The sequence below is a fragment of the Salmo salar genome, chromosome 10 (genome assembly GCF_965601325.2).
Source record: "Salmo salar chromosome 10, fSalSal1, whole genome shotgun sequence".
NCBI classification, from domain to species: domain Eukaryota; kingdom Metazoa; phylum Chordata; class Actinopteri; order Salmoniformes; family Salmonidae; genus Salmo; species Salmo salar.
In genome coordinates, this window is record NC_138300.1 from 125,550,852 (window position 1) to 125,571,661 (window position 20,810).

The 20,810-nt window shown below is 43.6% G+C and overlaps 3 protein-coding genes across 3 annotated transcripts in view; 2 read left to right on the forward strand and 1 right to left on the reverse strand.

Annotated features, from left to right (window-relative positions):
• The first annotated feature begins 2,730 nt into the window (after nt 1-2,730).
• Nucleotides 2,731-5,954, forward strand: gatd1 (glutamine amidotransferase class 1 domain containing 1). Its single transcript, XM_014126096.3, has 7 exons — nt 2,731-2,892; nt 3,734-3,810; nt 3,893-3,998; nt 4,173-4,280; nt 4,625-4,719; nt 4,839-4,932; nt 5,384-5,954. The coding sequence occupies exons 1-7, from the start codon at nt 2,844-2,846 to the stop codon at nt 5,497-5,499; spliced, it is 645 nt and encodes a 214-aa protein (XP_013981571.1). The 5' UTR covers nt 2,731-2,843; the 3' UTR covers nt 5,500-5,954.
• A 184-nt stretch (nt 5,955-6,138) lies between these two features.
• chid1 (chitinase domain containing 1) lies at nt 6,139-17,926 on the reverse strand. The gene is given in 12 exon segments (NM_001139805.1): nt 6,139-7,422; nt 9,638-9,680; nt 12,182-12,262; nt 12,360-12,509; nt 12,665-12,763; nt 14,470-14,562; nt 14,672-14,733; nt 15,073-15,179; nt 16,141-16,185; nt 16,334-16,466; nt 17,044-17,193; nt 17,776-17,926. Coding segments are annotated over 12 exon segments (1,191 nt in total). The 5' UTR covers nt 17,905-17,926; the 3' UTR covers nt 6,139-7,323.
• A 1,835-nt stretch (nt 17,927-19,761) lies between these two features.
• Nucleotides 19,762-20,810, forward strand: part of ighmbp2 (immunoglobulin mu DNA binding protein 2) — a 31,429-nt gene continuing 30,380 nt past the window's right edge. Inside the window, exon 1 of the mRNA XM_014126092.3 lies at nt 19,762-19,866. The gene's annotated coding sequence lies outside the window, so the exon portion shown is untranslated. The remainder of the gene's footprint in view (nt 19,867-20,810) is intronic.

Here is a 20,810-nt window from a genome sequence, read left to right on the forward strand (position 1 = left end):
GAAAAGTGTTTCACCTAACAAAATAAACTGACTACTGTAGCTAGCTAGCTCATGTGTTACTGCAAGGCAAACGAAGTGTTTAGTTGGAAATTAATGTAATTCTGGTGTAACAAAATGCAATGACGCTTCTATTGCGAACTGTCTCGTCGTTTCCCTGTTTACTACTCAAAATATATTTTACTTATTAAGTCAAAGACGAAATTAACTGCAACACACGAAATATATGAGAATAACTATGATGTACAGAAAGAACTACTGTAAAATGTATTAAACGTCGTATTAAATCGTATTATCGTAATTATCGTTCTGTGTTCCGCATGGCAACATGCAGCACTGTTTTGACCACATCATTGTCAACAAATGAATGTTATATTTTGCGCTGTCACTCATGTCCCTGTCGCAGAATGCTTCCTTATGACATCTGGAGATAATATAGTCTACAAGTAGTGATACACTTGTATGAGTCCAGATCCATAGGCTTCGTTATCACTAAGTTCATTAGGCTGTAACAACGATAAGGCAGCGTTCAGAATGAATTCTGGTTGGGTGACGTGATTTGTCTAACCGCATGATGAACATTATTTTGCCAAAGCAGATTGTGAACCCAAATGTGTAACTGATTCTAGCGGAGCGGCGACCCGCCATTCCTGTTTTGAGACCCACATTTCTTTTTTGGGGGGGGGGGACTTGGCTGTTTTGCATGTTATTTTTGCGTTAATACGTGTCACATGTCAGTTTGCAAACAATGTAAAATATACGTACTTCATTAAGTTAATAAAGTTTGCAAACAATGTAAAAAATATATATCATTTAGTTAATAAAGCTGCATACAAACATGGTCTTTTTTGCTTTCTTGAGTAAGGCAGCTCCAGAATGCAGGTGTTTCAGCCTAGCTCAGTGCTTTCTGTGGTGGTGGGGGGGCAAGCCAGCAGAACATACGAGCATCGCTCCTGGGGACACTACGTCACCTCCAAGTCTAAGGGTAGGCTTAGAAAATTCTGGCTACGACCCTTCTCTATCCCCTCTACTACGACCCCCTTCTCTACCCCCTCTACCACGACCCTTATCTACCCTCTCTGCTACGACCCCCTTCTCTACCCCCTCTACCACGACCCCTTCTCTACCCCCTCTACTACGACCCCCTCTCTACCCCATCTGCTACGACCCCTTCTCTACCCCCTCTACTACGACCCCTTCTCTACCCCCTCTACTACGACCCCCTTCTCTACCCCCTCTGCTACGACCCCTTCTCTACCCCCTCTACTATGACCCCTTCTCTACCCCCTCTGCTACGACCCCTTCTCTACCCCCTCTACCCTGACCCCCTTCTCTACCCCCTCTTCTACAACCCCTTCTCTACCCCCTCTACCATGACCCCTTCTCTACCACGACCCCTTCTCTACCCCCTCTGCTACGACCCCTTCTCTATCCCCTCTACCACGACCCCTTCTCTACTCCCTCTACTACGACCCCTTCTCAACCCCCTCTACTACGACCCCCTTCTCTACCCCCTCTACTATGACCCTTCTCTACCCCCTCTGCTATGACCCCTTCTCTACCCCCTCTACAGATCAGCAGCCAATGGTCAAAGTAACATGAACGTCTCCCCTGTCTCCCCCCCTCCCCCCTCAGGGAGGGTGCATCAGTTTGTCTCCCTCTCTCCTCCCCCCTCAGGGAGGGTGCATCAGTTTGTCTCCCTCTCTCCTCCCCCCTCAGGGAGGGTGCATCAGTTTGTCTCCCTCTCTCCTCCCCCCTCAGGGAGGGTGGATCAGTTTGTCTCCCCTGTCTCCCCCCCTCAGGGAGGGTGGATCAGTTTGTCTCCCCTGTCTCCCCCCCTCCCCCCTCAGGGAGGGTGGATCAGTTTGTCTCCCCCCCTCCCCCCTCAGGGAGGGTGCATCAGTTTGTCTCCCTCTCTCCTCCCCCCTCAGGGAGGGTGGATCAGTCTGAAGAGTTCATTCTGAGCCGTCTGTAGATCATTGCCTTTATCTGGGTAAAGTTGTGTCTGGGACTCACCGTACATGAATGTAGACTTGGGCTAACTTAATAACACTATTAACTTAGTTTAACTGAATTTTACACGTGAACTTGGTTTGTCGAGAAAGTGTGCAAAGATGTCATCAAGGCAAAGGGTAGCTACTTTAAAGAATCTCAAATATAAAATATATTTTGATTTGTTTAACACTTTTTTGGTTACTACATGATTCCATATATGTTATTTAATAGTTTTGATGTCTTCACTATTATTTTACAATGTTAAAAATAATACAAATACAATTAAAACCCTCGAATGAGTCGATGTGTCCAAACTTTTGACTGGTGCTGTATAAACATACAAAGGTTTTGTAAAGGATATTCACATCGTTTTATGCTCACAATCTACTATTCCAGTGTTTTAATTGCTATATTTTACTTCGCCACCATGGCCTTTTTGCCTTTACCTCCCTTATCTCACATGATTTGCTCACATTGTATATAGACTTATTTTTCTACTGTATTATTGACTGTATGTTTGTTTTATTCCATGTGTAACTCAGTTGTTGTATGTGTCGAATTGCTTTGCTTTATCTTGGCCAGGTCGCAATTGTAAATGAGAACTCGTTCTGGTTAAATATATATATATATATATATACCTGGTTAAATAAAGGTGAAATAAAAAAATAAAAAATTTAAAACTTCACTTGCTGTCCGTTAGACTTTTATTTTGAAATTGGTTCAGAGTGAAACCGGATGTTGAACTGTCATTGGCTAGAGGAAGTTGAACTGTGATGACATCCTGTTTTTTTATTTTTTAAACAATGTTCTGAAGTATCAGCCAACGGATTTGATCTTGGTAAACCACTGAAATGTCTTCTAAACCCACTTGTCTAATTGTGGCCAGTGCAGCTGCACAAGGTAGGGCGTTAACACGTTATGAACATTTCATTTGATTCTCTTCTGTCGCTATGAGCACCTCAAGGTAGCGCTGCTGAATGTAACCTTATGTCATGTGACGGACACAATGAGGCTTCATATTTTCAATGAACGACATAGCTATTGCGTCCATATTAGTCATGTTTGACGGTATCTTTTCTGTGGCAAAAAAAAAGGGAAATATTACTAATTTGTAGCTGTACTGTTATCTTATCCCGGATTGTTTGTTTGTTTAACACAATCATATTGTACAATCATCACCATGAATGGCTCATACTGCTGTTTTAGTGGCTAGCCTGCTGTTTTAAATTCTCTCTCTCCCTCTCTCTCTATCCCCCCTCTCTCTCTCTATCCCCCCTCTCTCTCTCTCTCTCTCTCTCTCTATCCCCCTCTCTCTCTCTATCCCCCCCTCTCTCTCTATCCCCCTCTCTCTCTCTATCCCCCCCTCTCTCTCCCCCCCTCTCTCTCTTTCTCTCTCTCTCGCCCTCTCTCTCTCTATCCCCCTCTCTCTCTCTATCCCCCCCCCTCTCTCTCTATCCCCCCCTCTCTCTCTCTCCCCCCCTCTCTCTCTCTCCCCCCCCCTCTCTCTCTCCCCCCCCCTCTCTCTCTCTCTATCCTCTCTCTGTCTATCCTCTCTCTGTCTATCCTCTCTCTCTCTCTATCCCCTCTCTCTCTATCCTCTCTCTCTCTCCCCCCCCTCTCTCTCTCTATCCTCTCTCTCTCTATCCCCCCTCTCTCTCTTTCTCTCTCTCTATCCCTCTCTCTCTCTCTATCCCCTCCCTCTCTCTCTATCCTCTCTATCCTCTCCCTCCTCTCATTATAGGAGTGTCAGCTCGATCGTTCCATCAAGCCTTCTGTCTCTGCAGTTCAGTGTTCAACCTGCAGACGGCTACACCAGGGGTAAGAAACACACACGGAGATACACACACAGAGATAAAAACACACACACACACACACGATGTTGTTGTCTTGTCGTTTCCAGGGGAAGCCCATAGATTTTGTCGGGGTGGATGAAACCACAGCCAGATGGGTCCAAGACTTCAGCCAAAAGTCTTTTGCAACCCCAGCCAAGTTGGAGTCCATAGACGGTAAGATTACACACACGAGTATGTAACCTTTCTATATTTCTTTGCCGTATTCATATCCAAAATATGTCAATTGTTACACAGTAATTGAGAGGCCAGTTATTTGACTGTTAAGATAAATGGAAATAATTGGCTGAAGGTCACGTGACGATGTCGTGACTGTCCCCTATATTCCAGGTGCTCGGTACCAAGCTCTGCTGATTCCAGACTGTCCTGGGGCGCTCACTGACCTGGCACACAGTGGCTCTCTGGCTCGTATCCTCGCACACTTCACCTCACAGCAGAGTCAGTACCCTGCGCTCTGTCCCCTAGTCTCTAGTGTAGATCTCTACAGGAACGATCCCCTAACACAGATTAGGTCTCTATTCAATCCGCTAAAGCACAATATTAATTTAAAGGCAATGCTCCTGTATTGGGTGGAGACTGCATTCATGGTAAACACTACGTGTATGTCGGCTCAATCAGAAATGACCTTTTTAAATTTCTACCGCACACAGCGATCCAGATTCAACAGAGGCCTCAGCTAAATCTTTGGACTCAAAAGGTTTAAGAAAGTAATATTGTGAAACATTGTTGCACGGTTTGTGAGATGTTGTTTTACACGACACGACCATGTCTGTACCTACCAGAGGCCGTGTGCGCTATAGGACAAGGGGTGTCTGGTCTGTGCTGCGCCATAGTAGAGGGACAGAAGTGGATCTTCACTGGCTACAGTCTCACTGGGGTTAGTCTCTAAGGGTGAAATAACACCACCTTCCAAATTCATGAAAGCCAATAATATACCTGATTTACATGAAAATATATGGTTACAACTTCCATTCTCCCGGTTGTGTTATTTCCCAGCCGTCTGTGTTTGAGTTGGTGAGGAGGCCAGATTTTGCCAACCTGCCTCTGATCGTGGAGGACTTTGTCAAGGACAGCGGAGGATCGTACACCGGTGAGTGTGGGAGATAACTGCTATTGTTGTTCCAGGAGGTCTACATTGCAGAGGATTTGGGCAAATGATCAATAAGTAGGATAGTAAAATTCTGGTAACTTTCCCCCAAAATCCCAGTTGGAATAGTCCTAGAATCAGGAAGGAGTAAGCAATACATCCAGAATTCTACAACCCAGAATTTCTGGGAAACCTGTTTTTTGGGGAAGTGAGTGGAATTTTGCCACCCTATCAGTAGATCATATTGATTGGCTTCCTGCCGTGTTGGACACTACTTCAGAATGTGCAGAGATCTGATTTGGGCTCATGTCTCTACGCGAGGAAGTAATCTTTAACACGGCAGGAAGCCAAGAACCCAATCAATATGACTGACTTGGATGTTAGTTTTGTGTCTCAAGCAACAACAAAAAAAAAAATGTAACCTGACGTATTTCTATCACTGTTGTTTTTCCAGCTAGTCAGGAGGATGCCATGCATGTAGTGATCGACAGACACCTGGTGACCGGACAGAACGTCCAGTCTACATCAGTCGCTGTCAATAACCTCATCATGCTCTGTAATGGAAAGTAACATGTCTTCTGTTCTGCTACGTAGGGGACCAAGCTAAAAAGCCTTGGGCCGGGATTCAATCCGATCGTGCTTTGACGGCTATGCGCCATTTTAAAAAGGTAATCTGCCATCGAATCGACACATGCAGCGTTTATCATGAATGCGTTGGGAATATTGCCTTTAAAGGAGCTACTGCCTTTGAAAAGCAACAAATCCATTTGAAAATGGCCAATTTGGCATCGATATGAGATAGAAACAGATGTTCTACTGTCAAAATTGACTGCAAAGTGTAAATCGGGTTAATTTTGGTCAGAAAGTCAGTCTTGTCTAAAATGGAGTTTGGAACATCTGTGTGTCACAACGGATAAATGAAGGTTGGGTTTTGATTTGACGATGTCCATTTACCCACTAACACGGGGTGAACCGAGATTGTTCTCTATCCAATAGAATAAACAGTGAGACAGACCTGCCCAGCAGCTACGACTTTTACATAAGACAACAAATCGCACATTTCTTTTTTTTTTACTTGAGAAAAACTGCACCAAACACCTTTTTTTAGATGTAAAATTACACAACTAAAACATCTACATTTTATTACAGATTTATTATCTTCGATTCATTCTGGGGGTGTTTTTTTTCCAGGAAGTGAAATAGGCTTCATGGGGAACAAACAGATTTAATCAAACCTCAGAATCAATCAGGAAACACACAAAACAAAACTGAAACCTGTTTTTCTAATAAGCGACAGAAAAAACCGTGGCTCTTTTTAAAAGGTGCGTAGCGCGCAAAGCGCGATCGGATTTAATCCCGGCCTTATTTTGACATGAACAGGATATGATTTAGCAGACAGGGTTCATCAGAGTATACATACAGTAACGAAACGGAACCTTTCAAATACAGGTGTCACAGGCAAAATCTCAAAGTAGAGCTCCTCTACATTTAGTGCTATCAAGGACAAATATAATGGTTCTGGGTACAAAAGCATTTAGTAAGATATGAGGACATGGTGTACAACTCTTGTCTTATGTACTATACACCAGGGTTGGTACAATTCCATTTCACAAAGTAAACCAAATTACAATTAGATTCCAACTTTACCTTGAAGAGAATTGGAATTTCAGTGCTCTTCCTGAATCGACTGGATTTTAGATGGAATTGAGGTCAACCCTGCAGTCTACTACAGCAGAGGTTTGTAGTACTACTAGTTTAACACACACGTCAAGCCTAGTTCAGCAGCCACCGGGTGAGGTATTAGGAAAAGTATCACTGTATGTATGTACATTTCTATTGTCGATTACATTTTGTTCCTATTAAAAACAAACAATGTACCTCTTTTATTTCATGTCAAAGAAACATTCCTGCAGTGGGCAGCAGACTGATGTCTGATTTAGACCTGACAAACATTATGTCTCAATCAGATTTATAACTACAGTAGGCTTAATCTATGTCCGGGAAACCAGTCCTTAAAATGGAAGAATATTTCATATCAATATATTTCAAAACATGAACACCTGTGTGTGTGTGAGACACCCCATAATAACCCTGTTACCAACCCCCCAGTAGAAGAACTGCTTTGATGGATGGTTTTACTCTGCTCTTGCCATGTTGGCAGCGTCAAGTTCCTTAGTTCAGTTTGAGTTTTACTCCACAAACAACTTGGCCTCCGTCTCCAATGATAACTCTTCCTGAGATAAGAGACGTCCTTTTTTTAATGGTAGAATCCTCATGCTTGGTTGGTGCTCAGTGGCCGCTCCAGCAACATATTACCATGAACTATACCATTTGCACATATCGTACCGCTTTATCGACAAAAGAAAGGAGCTCGAGTCTCTTACTCCGATTGGCTCATAACAGGTCATAGAAATAGTCCAGCCCCTGGCCCAGTTCCCACATGGAGATTCCTGTACCTAACTCAGTGGCTAGCGAGATGCGCTGGTGGAGAGACTAGAGGAGAGAGAGGCAGAGAAGAAGACACGGCAGTACATTATAAGGATCTGTGTTTCTGGAAAATGTTGTTTGATCATGAATCAAGTTAACTTAAACCTGGTGTGCCATGACTCTTGTTTTCAGTGTATCTGGTTATTTAGATAATCGTCTCCAGTGGGAAAGTATTCAGATCCCTTGACCTTTTCCACAGTTTGTTACGTTACAGCCTCATTCTAAAATGGATGCTTTCTCTCCCCTCAATCTACACACAATACTCCACGACGACATCACAATACCCCACGACGACATCACAATACCCCACGACGACATCACAATACCCCACGACGACATCACAATACTCCACGACGACATCACAATACCCCACGACGACATCACAATACCCCACGACGACATCACAATACTCCACGACGACATCACAATACCCCACGACGACATCACAATACCCCACGACGACATCACAATACTCCACGACGACATCACAATACTCCACGACGACATCACAATACCCCACGACGACATCACAATACCCCACGACGACATCACAATACCCCACGACGACATCACAATACTCCACGACGACATCACAATACCCCACGACGACATCACAATACCCCACGACGACATCACAATACTCCACGACGACATCACAATACTCCACGACGACATCACAATACCCCACGACGACATCACAATACCCCACGACGACATCACAATACCCCACGACGACATCACAATACTCCACGACGACATCACAATACCCCACGACGACATCACAATAGCCCACGACGACAAAGCAAAAACAGGTTTTTAGAAATGTTTGCAAATGTATTGAAAATAAAAAACAGAAATACCCTATTTACATAAGTATTCAGACCCTTTGCTATGAGACTCGAAATTGAGCTCAGGTGCATCCTGTTTCCATTGATCATCCTTGAGATGTTTCTACAACTTGATTGGAGTCCACCTGTGGTAAATTCAATTGATTGGACATGATTTGGAAAGGCACACACCTGTCTATAAAACCAAGCGATGAGGTTGAAGGAATTGTCCGTAGAGCTCTGAGACAGGATTGTGTCGAGGCACAGATCTGGGGAAGGGTTCCAAAAAAGTTATGCAGCATTGAAGGTCCCCAAGAACACAGTGGCCTCCATCATTCTTCAATGGAAGAAGTTTGGAACCAGCAAGACTCTTACTAGAGCTGGCCGCCCGGACAAACTGAGCAATCGGGGGAGAAGGGCCTTGGTCAGGGAGGTGACCAAGAACCCAATGGTCACTCTGAGAGCTCTAGAGTTCCTCTGTGGAGATGGGAGAACCTTCCAGAAGGACAACCATCTCTGTAGCACTCCACCAATCAGGCCTTTATGGTAGAGTGGCCAGACTGAAGCCACTCCTCAGTAAAAGGCACATGACAGCCCGCTTGGAGTTTGCCAAAAGGCACCAAAAGGACTCTGACCATGAGAAACAAGATGTTCTGGTCTGATGAAACCAATATTGAACTCTTTGGCCTAAATGCCAAGTGTCACGTCTGGAGGAAACCTGGCACTGCTCATCACCCAGCCAATACCATCCCTACGGTGAAGCATGGTGGTGGCAGCATCATGCTGTGGGGATGTTTTTCAGCAGCAGGGACTGAGAGACTAGTCAGGATTGAAGTACAGAGAGATCCTTGATGAAAACATGCTCCAGAGGTCTTAGGACCTCAGACTGGGGTGAAGGTTCACCTTCCAACAGGACAACAACCCTAAGCACACAGCCAATACAACGCAGGAGTGGCTTTGGGACAAGTCTCTGAATGTCATTGAGTGGCCCAGCCAGACCTCGGACTTGAACCCGATGGAACATCTCTGGAGAGACCTGAAAATAGCTGTGCAGCGACGCTCCCCCCACCTGACAGAGCTTGAGAGGATCTGTGGAGAGGAATGGGAGAAACTCCCCAAATACAGGTGTGCCAAGTACTGAGTAAACGGTCTGAATACTTATGTAAATTTGATGTTTCAGTTATATAAATAAATTTGAAAAAAATGTATAAAAACCTGTTTTTGCTTTGTCATTATGGGATATTGTGTGTAGATTGAGGGGGGGGGAACAATTTAATCCATTTTAGAATAAGGCTGTAACACAAAAAGTGGAGAAAGTGAAGGTGTCTGAATACCTTCTGAATGCGCTGTGTCTGATGTATTCTGTACATCAAAGGGAGGTCAAAAGGTCATACCTTCAGTGTTGGGTAATAGACCACATGCTTGACTCCATTGCTCCTAGAATGTGGAACACAAATCAAGTGAGTTATTGTGGTGTGATGATACTGGCAAAATATCAGACAAGACGAGCCCCATTTCTTCACAAAGACAGTAAATAAAGGAGTGCTGAAAGGAAAATGCATTTCACATAATCTACGAATGATCGTTCTTTTAATTGACATAATATGAAGTTAAAGAATACCCTAATCTGGTAGACTAACTGTACCCCTAATACCATAATCTGGTAGACTAACTGTACCCCTAATACCATAATCTGGTAGACTAACTGCCCCCCTAATACCATAATCTGGGAGACTAACTGTACCCCTAATACCCTAATCTGGGAGACTAACTGCCCCCCTAATACCATAATCTGGTAGACTAACTGTACCCCTAATACCATAATCTGGTAGACTAACTGTACCCCTAATACCATAATCTGGTAGACGAACTATACCCCTAATACCATAATCTGGTAGACTAACTGCACCTCTAATACCATAATCTGGTAGACTAACTGTCCCTCTACCATAATCTGGTAGACTAACTGTACCCCTAATACCATAATCTGGTAGACTAACTGTACCCATAATACCATAATCTGGTAGACTAACTGTACCTCTAATACCATAATCTGGTAGACTAACTGTACCCCTAATACCATAATCTGGTAGACTGTCCCCCTAATACCATAATCTGGGAGACTAACTGCCCCTCTACCATAATCTGGTAGACTAACTGCACCTCTAATACCATAATCTGGTAGACTAACTGTCCCTCTACCATAATCTGGTAGACTAACTGTACCCCTAATACCATAATCTGGTAGACTAACTGCACCTCTAATACCATAATCTGGTAGACTAACTGTCCCTCTACCATAATCTGGTAGACTAACTGTACCCCTAATACCATAATCTGGTAGACTAACTGTACCCATAATACCATAATCTGGTAGACTAACTGTACCTCTAATACCATAATCTGGTAGACTAACTGTACCCCTAATACCATAATCTGGTAGACTGTCCCCCTAATACCATAATCTGGGAGACTAACTGCCCCTCTACCATAATCTGGTAGACTAACTGTCCCCCTAATACCATAATCTGGTAGACTAACTGTACCCCTAATACCATAATCTGGTAGACTAACTGTCCCCCTAATACCATAATCTGGGAGACTATCTGTACCTCTAATACCATAATCTGGTAGACTAACTGTCCCCCTAATACCATAATCTGGTAGACTAACTGTACCCCTAATACCATAATCTGGGAGACTAACTGTACCCCTAATACCATAATCTGGTAGACTAACTGTACCTCTAATACCATAATCTGGTAGACTAACTGTCCCCCTAATACCATAATCTGGTAGACTAACTGTACCCCTAATACCATAATCTGGGAGACTAACTGCCCCCCTAATACCATAATCTGGTAGACTAACTGTACCCCTAATACCATAATCTGGTAGACTAACTATACCCCTAATACCATAATCTGGTAGACTAACTGTCCCCCTAATACCATAATCTGGTAGACTAACTGTACCTCTAATACCATAATCTGGTAGACTAACTGCCCCCCTAATACCATAATCTGGTAGACTAACTGTCCCCCTAATACCATAATCTGGGAGACTAACTGTCCCTCTACCATAATCTGGTAGACTAACTGTCCCTCTACCATAATCTGGTAGACTAACTGTACCTCTAATACCATAATCTGGTAGACTAACTGTCCCTCTAATACCATAATCTGGTAGACTAACTGTCCCTCTACCATAATCTGGTAGACTAACTGTCCCTCTACCATAATCTGGTAGACTAACTGTCCCTCTACCATAATCTGGTAGACTAACTGTCCCTCTACCATAATCTGGTAGACTAACTGTACCTCTAATACCATAATCTGGTAGACTAACTGTACCTCTAATACCATAATCTGGTAGACTAACTGTCCCTCTAATACCATAATCTGGTAGACTAACTGTCCCTCTACCATAATCTGGTAGACTAACTGTCCCTCTACCATAATCTGGTAGACTAACTGTCCCTCTACCATAATCTGGGAGACTAACTGTACCTCTAATACCATAATCTGGGAGACTAACTGTACCCCTAATACCATAATCTGGTAGACTAACTATATTCCTAATACCATAATCTGGTAGACTAACTGTACCCCTAATACCATAATCTAGGAGACTAACTGCCCCCCTAATACCATAATCTGGTAGACTAACTGTACCCCTAATACCATAATCTGGTAGACTAACTGCCCCCCTAATACCATAATCTGGTAGACTAACTGTACCCCTAATACCATAATCTGGTAGACTAACTGTACCTCTAATACCATAATCTGGGAGACTAACTGTACCCCTAATACCATAATCTGGTAGACTAACTGTACCCCTAATACCATAATCTGGTAGACTAACTGTACCTCTAATACCATAATCTGGTAGACTAACTGTACCTCTAATACCATAATCTGGGAGACTAACTGTACCTCTTGTAGCTGAAGTAGTGCTCCTCAGCTTGTTCATCCCATAGTAGTCTAGGCTTCAGCTCCTTCAACAGCTCTATGAACCTTTACAGCAAACAAAGAAGAGAGTGTTGAAGGGGACCTGGAAGTGACAGAGAATCTCCTGTATAGATTACTACTAGTATTATTAGGAGTATTCTACCTGCCCCCCAGCAGTGGCTCAGCTCCGTAGGTGGAGAAGTCCAGTCCATACAGGTTGAGTCCCAGCAGTATCTTATGTCTCCATTGGTTGTTTGGGGACAACTCTAGAACACATTCTCTCAGCCAGGGTAGAGGGGAACTGGGGCCCGCTCTAGGAGGGAGGAGAGAAACCTGCCTTATTGATATACTAAGAACACAGACATGGCCTATAACATCTGTCAAAATGTTCAGCGATGGTCATTTTACCAATATAATTAATTTTTTTATTAAAGGATATGATTGTTTCAGTGAGAAGGGAAATCTTACCGTCCAGAGGAGAAGTCGTAGGTCATTAGACTGAATCCGTCCACTACAGGAGCTAACTGCTCAAACTGCTCCCTCCCAAACATCCCTGGCTGTCCTGAACTGATCACAAGGATTAAACAAGGAGAAAATACATGTTATAGCTACCTGCTCCCAGATATAAAGTAAGAAAGATCATGGGGAATGTAAGATGAATTAAAACTCACACCTGTTAATGATCTGTTAAACTGCCAGTATCAAATGTTGTCTTCCTACAAGCCCCTCTCACTGGTGTGATTCTGGAGCAGCTGGCTTCCTACAAGCCCCTCTCACTGGTGTGATTCTGGAGCAGCTGGCTTCCTACAAGCCCCTCTCACTGGTGTGATTCTGGAGCAGCTGGCTTCCTACAAGCCCCCCTCACTGGTGTGATTCTGGAGCTGATAATGTCTTCCTACAAGCCCCTCTCACTGGTGTGATTCTGGAGCTGATAATGTCTTCCTACAAGCCCCTCTCACTGGTGTGATTCTGGAGCTGATAATGTCTTCCTACAAGCCCCTCTCACTGGTGTGATTCTGGAGCTGATAATGTCTTCCTACAAGCCCCTCTCACTGGTGTGATTCTGGAGCTGATATCGTCTTCCTACAAGCCCCTCTCACTGGTGTGATTCTGGAGCTGATAATGTCTTCCTACAAGCCCCTCTCACTGGTGTGATTCTGGAGCTGATAATGTCTTCCTACAAGCCCCTCTCACTGGTGTGATTCTGGAGCTGATAATGTCTTCCTACAAGCCCCTCTCACTGGTGTGATTCTGGAGCTGATAATGTCTTCCTACAAGCCCCTCTCACTGGTGTGATTCTGGAGCTGATAATGTCTTCCTACAAGCCCCCCTCACTGGTGTGATTCTGGAGCAGCTGGCTTCCTACAAGCCCCTCTCACTGGTGTGATTCTGGAGCAGCTGATATTGTCTTCCTACAAGCCCCTCTCACTGGTGTGATTCTGGAGCAGCTGGCTTCCTACAAGCCCCTCTCACTGGTGTGATTCTGGAGCAGCTGATATTGTCTTCCTACAAGCCCCTCTCACTGGTGTGATTCTGGAGCAGCTGGCTTCCTACAAGCCCCTCTCACTGGTGTGATTCTGGAGCAGCTGATATTGTCTTCCTACAAGCCCCTCTCACTGGTGTGATTCTGGAGCAGCTGATATTGTCTTCCTACAAGCCCCTCTCACTGGTGTGATTCTGGAGCAGCTGGCTTCCTACAAGCCCCTCTCACTGGTGTGATTCTAGAGCTGATATTGTCTGTATGGTGCCAATAGCCAGGGTCACTAGGCCTTGTTTAGAGTTCCTACAGGATTTAGTGACACTGTTCCTGGTAGTGGTTCTAAAGTCCTTCTCTAGGCCTGTTCCAGGTTTCTATGCTCCCTGCTGCAACATAGTGCTTTTACATTGACTTCCTCAACGACTGCTCTCCTTTTTTACCTTAACAGACCCAGAGATTAAAAAATATATATCTAATCTTTGAGAACTAACAATTACCCAAATAAAAGCTAGACAGGAGAATTGAAAATGACTAAAACAATGAATGTAACAGTATTGATTGTATTATGTTTGAGCAAAAAGAACACAGCTTTAGTCAAGACAGAAAAGCAGACAATGTGCTTTAAATTTGTGCCATAGAGACATCTGTAGAATTGCAGAAAATTTGATTAAAATTACACAGCCCTGGTCTCTAAAATATTCTCAAATTCAAAACAGGCTTTTATGCGTTTTAAGGATCTGATAAAATAGTAAAATCAATCATGTTGTGATATTTCTATTACATCTGTATCACCTACCTTGGTGTGACGGCTGGTGGAATGACCAGTACACAGTCCAGCTTCTTTACCTTAAGAGCCTCACAGATGTGGGTAATCATGTGGACCAGCTCCCTGAATGGAATAGTGTTTTACAGCCAATTACAAACCAAGGTAACTCTTCAGAGGGGTCGTTACCGTGACTACGACAGGTCACGGTGTCGTGAGGTGCTGTGTTACTCACACTCTCTGGTTCCCTCCCAGCTGACTCCACAGCTCCAGCGTATAGCCATCAAAGCCTTCTGTCTGCAAAGGAAGAACACAATTGAGGCGTTTTACATTTGACATGTTCAGTCATTCAGTATACACTCCTATGATATAAACAGTGGAAGTCAACATCTGTAACAAACATTTACTATATATGAGAATATTTACCGTAAAAAAACATAACATTCAACTTTTTTTGTCAGTTGATAAATTGTTTTCAGTCTCACTTACCAACTGATATGTGATATAAATGTACTATAATGCATTGGTATTATATTGTGAATTCAACTCCTTATGTGCAGGTCCCATGGTCTATTACCCCAGAGACCAGGGTTTGAGCTGTTTCTAATGTCTGAAAGTATAAATGCCCCTCCTTACCTTAGCTACGTCTACCATCTCAGTCCCCAGCTCTTCGATCTCATCCTCACTGCCCAGGACACTCGTATAGTCCTGGTACGACCAGCCGTCAAACAACAGGCGAGGAACTGAGTGAGAAGAGAAGCATCAGATGATGTGTTTGGTTATCATGTGACAGAGAAAGATTCTATCCTGTATTTTAAGCCTTATCCAGAAATTAGAATTACACTAAAAATGAAAGCATTTGTCTGAGGATGGTGCTGGAACGTCTGATATAAAAACAAAACGGGGCACTTTGATGAAAAATATTTAAATAAAAAGGTTCAAATCCAGGCATGTGACATGACTACCAAGCACAGGGGCCCTTTTTAGGACAAGAGACCAGGAGACTCCGACCGATCCGGAGGGCGAGAGACTCCGACCGATCCGGAGGGGGAGAGACTCCGACCGATCCGGAGGGGGAGAGACTCCGACCGATCCGGAGGGGGAGAGACTCCGACCGATCCGGAGGGGGGGAGACTCCGACCGATCCGGAGGGGGGGAGACTCCGACCGATCCGGAGGGGGGGAGACTCCGACCGATCCGGAGGGGGGGAGACTCCGACCGATCCGGAGGGGGGGAGACTCCGACCGATCCGGAGGGGGGGAGACTCCGACCGATCCGGAGGGGGGGAGACTCCGACCGATCCGGAGGGGGGGAGACTCCGACCGATCCGGAGGGGGGGAGACTCCGACCGATCCGGAGGGGGGGAGACTCCGACCGATCCGGAGGGGGGGAGACTCCGACCGATCCGGAGGGGGGGAGACTCCGACCGATCCGGAGGGGGGGAGACTCCGACCGATCCGGAGGGGGGGAGACTCCGACCGATCCGGAGGGGGGGAGACTCCGACCGATCCGGAGGGCGGGAGACTCCGACCGATCCAGGAGTGGGAGAGACTCCGACCGATCCGGGGGTGGGAGACTCCGACCGATCCGGGGGTGGGAGAGACTCCGATCATTGGAACTGAATGTGACTGAATGATACCATAGTGAGGTCATCTGGAAATATATTTTTTATTTAAAAACGGAAGCTGAGTTTAACACACTTACGCATTTTGATTTTTTTGTTTGCCTTCCGCACAGCTTTTACCCAACCTAGAAAACAAGGAGAGTCTTTGAAAGACACATATAGTCCCTTAGCACACACGTCTGACTATCACAACTCCGACAAGGCCCTTAGTACACATTTCTTAGGCATCACAACTCTGGCTGGCATTAATCTGGTTAGTCTATGACAGATTACCTGGGTCGTGATCGTGTAGACCAGTGATATGGAAGCTCTCTGGTCCTCTCCGTCTCAGCTGAAGCCACACCGGAGACACAGAGGTCAGCTTGGAACCAAACACCTTGGCAACATCGTAACCATGCGAGTTCCACTGGAGGGTGGAAAGAGAAAGAAAGCAGAAGAAAGTGAGAGGTTATATGAAGAATTGATTCAAAATGTATTGAAGGAGCCTATTGATGAGATATAGCTCGTACACAGTAGTAAAATGATAGTTACACTATTAAATACACAGACATTGAATAGTAATAGTAGGGTGATCAGAACCAACCAGATAAACACATAGGTACCAGTCTGTATTGAGTTATCATGCCACTCCTTGCCATGCTAAACATGGGAGTACAAGGAGTGGAATATGAGTGAATCAGGTTCTGGATTCCAGGCTAAACTGCAGGCAAAAATAGGCAACGTTTTTCTGTAAAGGATAACGTGTCACTGTTGTTCAAAGGTGACTGCAACGTTCAGTCTGGTTTAACCAGACTCTAAACCAACACACCGACCCGCTTTTAGAGACTTACACAGCGCCTGACTTAGACTAAAATAGGTGCCAGTACTGTTTATATTTAGTTACAGGAAACTCTGCAATACTTATAAGATAATCATTTTTTTTATAAGAGGTGAAGGAACTCAGCTCCAGTGAGCTCCAGCCGAAAATCAAGCACTGCACTTACAGGAGTTATGTAGCCCAGTACAGGCCCTTGGAACCTGTGTTTAGTCATAGTCTGTTGGCAGTATCTCCTCTCCTCTTTTACGATGTCCTTCCACTGAGGGTCAGTAACAACCAGACCTCGCTCCAGCACCGACCGCTCTGCCTGGGACGTCTGATATAATAATAATAATAATAATAAAGAAACACAAGATAAAACTATTTGCATGTGTAGTTGTAAAACCAAACAAACTGTAGTCTCCAAAGTTGGGGTCAATTTGGATTTGAAGGCTGTCAATTCAGGAAGTAAATTGAAATTCTAATTCAATAATTGAAAAAAGGGCATGTATTTCTAAAGATGGTCAGTTTCTTGGATTTTAATTTCAAATCACTTCCTGAATTGACTGGATTCAATTACAATTGACCCCAAACCTGGTAGTCTAGTTGGCAGAATTGTGGATCTATGAGGAAGATACAGCAACTGTGGGAACTGGGATGAAACTAACTCAATAAACACTTGACAATATATATCATTCATTCATTGTGGTCTATGTCCATTCTACAATACTGGTAATTTACTGAAATCAGAACTGGGTAGATGGGGAATACAAAGTCCACACTCATGGGCTGATCCCCAGTGAGAACACTGAACTCCAGCGTCCATATGCATGGTTCATTGAACCCGTTACATACACTGGTTCCAGGATGCAAAATACTGATCCTCATCATAAATCACCACTATCCTCCTCTTCCTCACCTCTGGCTCCTGTGTTTTGGAGTCCTTCTTCTTGGCATCAGTCCTGGACAGTGTAGCACTGACATAGCTGACCAACAGGATAACCAGTGTGGTGTGTAAAACAATGATTAACGTTGTTTCTACTCTCATCTCTCGTCTGAGTCAAGCAACACAGAGACAGGAATGGGACCAATTGCTGCTACAGGAAACTGTGTTGGTTGCACCAACACGAAGTGAAAAACTGATTTCTAGCTAACCACTCAGATAATTACAAGTTCTAGCTGGTGTAATACAGGAAACTGTATCGGAAGCATTTGCGACTTCCGGCAAAGAACCGCTCCTGTCTGGCTAGAATTACGATGTTATAGCTGTCAAATCAGCTGAACACTCAATGATGCATGGTGCCCACAGCCAATTCAACGTTTTGATATGAATTATAACCGGTGAAAAATCACGAATATACTAGAAATCTCACTCAACTCTACCCCTGTAGTCGCAGGTCTGTGGCTGTGTATACCATAGAGAATGATAGAGGCCTCTAGTAGCCAAACGGCTATATTCTATCATGTATTATACTATCATGTATTAGTAAGGGCAGCGCCATTGAGGGCTTCCACCATTTTAATGTGGTCAACTGGGTGGAACTTCCAACTTCATTGGCTGAACCCTCCTTGGTGACCGTGTTGGAGTCATGTCCAACAGGGTCATCAGAAGGAATAAGCCAATCAAGAAGAAGAAAATAGACTAATTCAAAATGGAGGTTGCCTCAATAGAGCTCTCCAGTTTGTAGTCCTAAAACCCATATAAGGAGTTACCTCTGGTTCGTTCAGCCATTCCTATGGGGAAAATTACTTGGGAAATATAGGGTTTTGGGATAAACACAGAAAACAAGATTAACACAGGTTTAGAAAATCTTTTAAATGTTGTTCTATGAGATAATATCAGTCAGTTAACATGACCTTCATGAATTATGAAGGCTTTATGTGTTTTTTTAATTTTTTTTTATTACATAAATGCTTCAATATTCACAAACAGGGACATTAGCTGATGGAGATGATCTCATAGACCAAAATGTTTAAGATCTCCTCAGCCTGTGTTTACCAAAGACCTTATTTTTGGCAGTTGTCCAAAACCCCTACAAAAACTCTATTCATTTTCCCGTAGACGTTGTCCAATGAACCATGGCGGAGTTAGCGTCATTGCTATTGTTCTTTATTGCGCCGCCTGTGCGCAGACGCCATTATAGAAACGATATAGGGATGCTTTCTCAATTACAATTAAGGGGCTTTGTTGGCATGGGAAATATGTGTTAACATTGCCAAAGCAAGTGAGGTAGATAATAAACAAAAGTGAAATAAACAATTAAAATGAACAGTAAACATTACACATACAGAAGTTTCAACATAATAAAGACATTACAAATGTCATATTATGTCTGTATACAGTGTTGTAACAATGTACAAATGGTTAATGTACAAAAGGGAAAATAAATAAACATAAATATGGGTTGTATTTACAATGATGTTTGTTCTTCACTGGTTGACCTTTTCTTGTGGCAACAGGTCACACATCTTCCTGCTTTGATGGCACACTGTGGTATTTCACCCAGTAGATATGGGAGTTTATCAAAATCAGGTTTGTTTTCAAATTCTTTTTGGATCTGTGTAATCTGAGGGAAATATGTGTCTCTAATATGGTCATACATTGCTTTCTCTATCCTTCTCTATGGTGTGTACGAGCTGTTTGACAGCTGGCAGATGAAGAAAAAAAAAGAAAAAAGAATAAGAGACACTTCCTGGTCCTCCATGTGGTTTTCAAAATAAGAGTTTTGTATTTAGAACTTTTGCTCATGGAATTCGCACAATGAAATAAGCAAATATTACAGCATAAAACATTTATAGGAAAAATCAAAGGACAGAGAATAATATATATATTTTTAAGTACTAAATAAAATAAACTGTCAGTAGATTGATTCAGAAACGTTCAACCTAACCCATACTCCAGCTCAGCAGGTGGCGCTATAACTTAGAAATGTTTACTACTAAACTACGCATTAATCCACCGAACAGGAAAAAAATGAATTTGTTCAACTCAAACTGATTCAACAAGCAGGTAATTTTTTTGGGGGGGGGTTTACCTACACTAGTTACCTAACACTGTTAATCTGTCGTTATTTGTGTTATTTTCTTAAATGAAATGCCAGTAGTAGCTATATCTCTATAGTTAGCCTACCTAGCTAGCTGGCTCTTTTAACGTTCACTGTCCTTGTAAAAATTCATCAACGTTTCACTAAAAATGCCTGCTAGTTTTCAACCGCAGTCCCTTGGCTGGTTATTAAAAACAATTCCAATAACAACCCAGAGCAAAACATAATAATACATCAAATCAACAAAAAGTCTTTACACACCTCACAAGCTACAGACATGAAAAGTGTCAATACACAGCTAGTAATTATGTGATTGTCCTTTAGCCATGTCTTAATGTATTTCTTTTGTGAAGGTACTATATAGTTGGTGCACTGTATATACAAAAGCATGTGGACACCCCTTCAAATTAGTGGATTTGGCTATTTCAGCCACACCCGTTGTTGACAGGTGTATAAAGTAGAGCACACAGCCATGCAATCTCAATAGACAAACATCGGCAGCGGAATGGCCCGTACTGAAGAGCTCAGTGACTTTAAACGTGGCACCGTCATAGGATGCCAGCTTGTCAACAAGTCAGTTAAACAAATGTTGGCCCTGCTAGAGCTGCTCCCCGGTCAACTGTAAGTGCTGTTATTGTGAAGTGGAAACGTCTAGGAGCAACAACGGCTCAGCCGTGAAGTGGTAGGGCTCACAGAACGGGACCATGAGTGCTGAAGCACGTAAGCATTTTCTGTCCTTGGTTACAACTCTCACTACCGAGTTCCAAACTGCCTTTGGAAGGAACTTAAGCACAATAACTGTTTGTCTGTAGCTTCATGAAATGGGTTTCCATGGCCGAGCAGCAGCACACAAGCCTAAGATCACCATGCGCCAAGCGTCTGCTGGAGTGGTGTAAAGCTCACCGCCGTT

What these genes read in the sequence shown, in the direction of transcription:
- gatd1 (XM_014126096.3), top strand. Translation starts at nt 2,844, where the DNA reads ATGTCTTCTAAACCCACTTGTCTAATTGTGGCCAGTGCAGCTGCACAA. An exon ending in GGCCAGTGCAGCTGCACAAG is followed by an intron (nt 2,893 to 3,733) that starts GTAGGGCGTTAA and finishes CTCTCATTATAG; the next exon opens with GAGTGTCAGCTCGATCGTTC. An exon ending in CTGGCTACAGTCTCACTGGG is followed by an intron (nt 4,720 to 4,838) that starts GTTAGTCTCTAA and finishes GTTATTTCCCAG; the next exon opens with CCGTCTGTGTTTGAGTTGGT.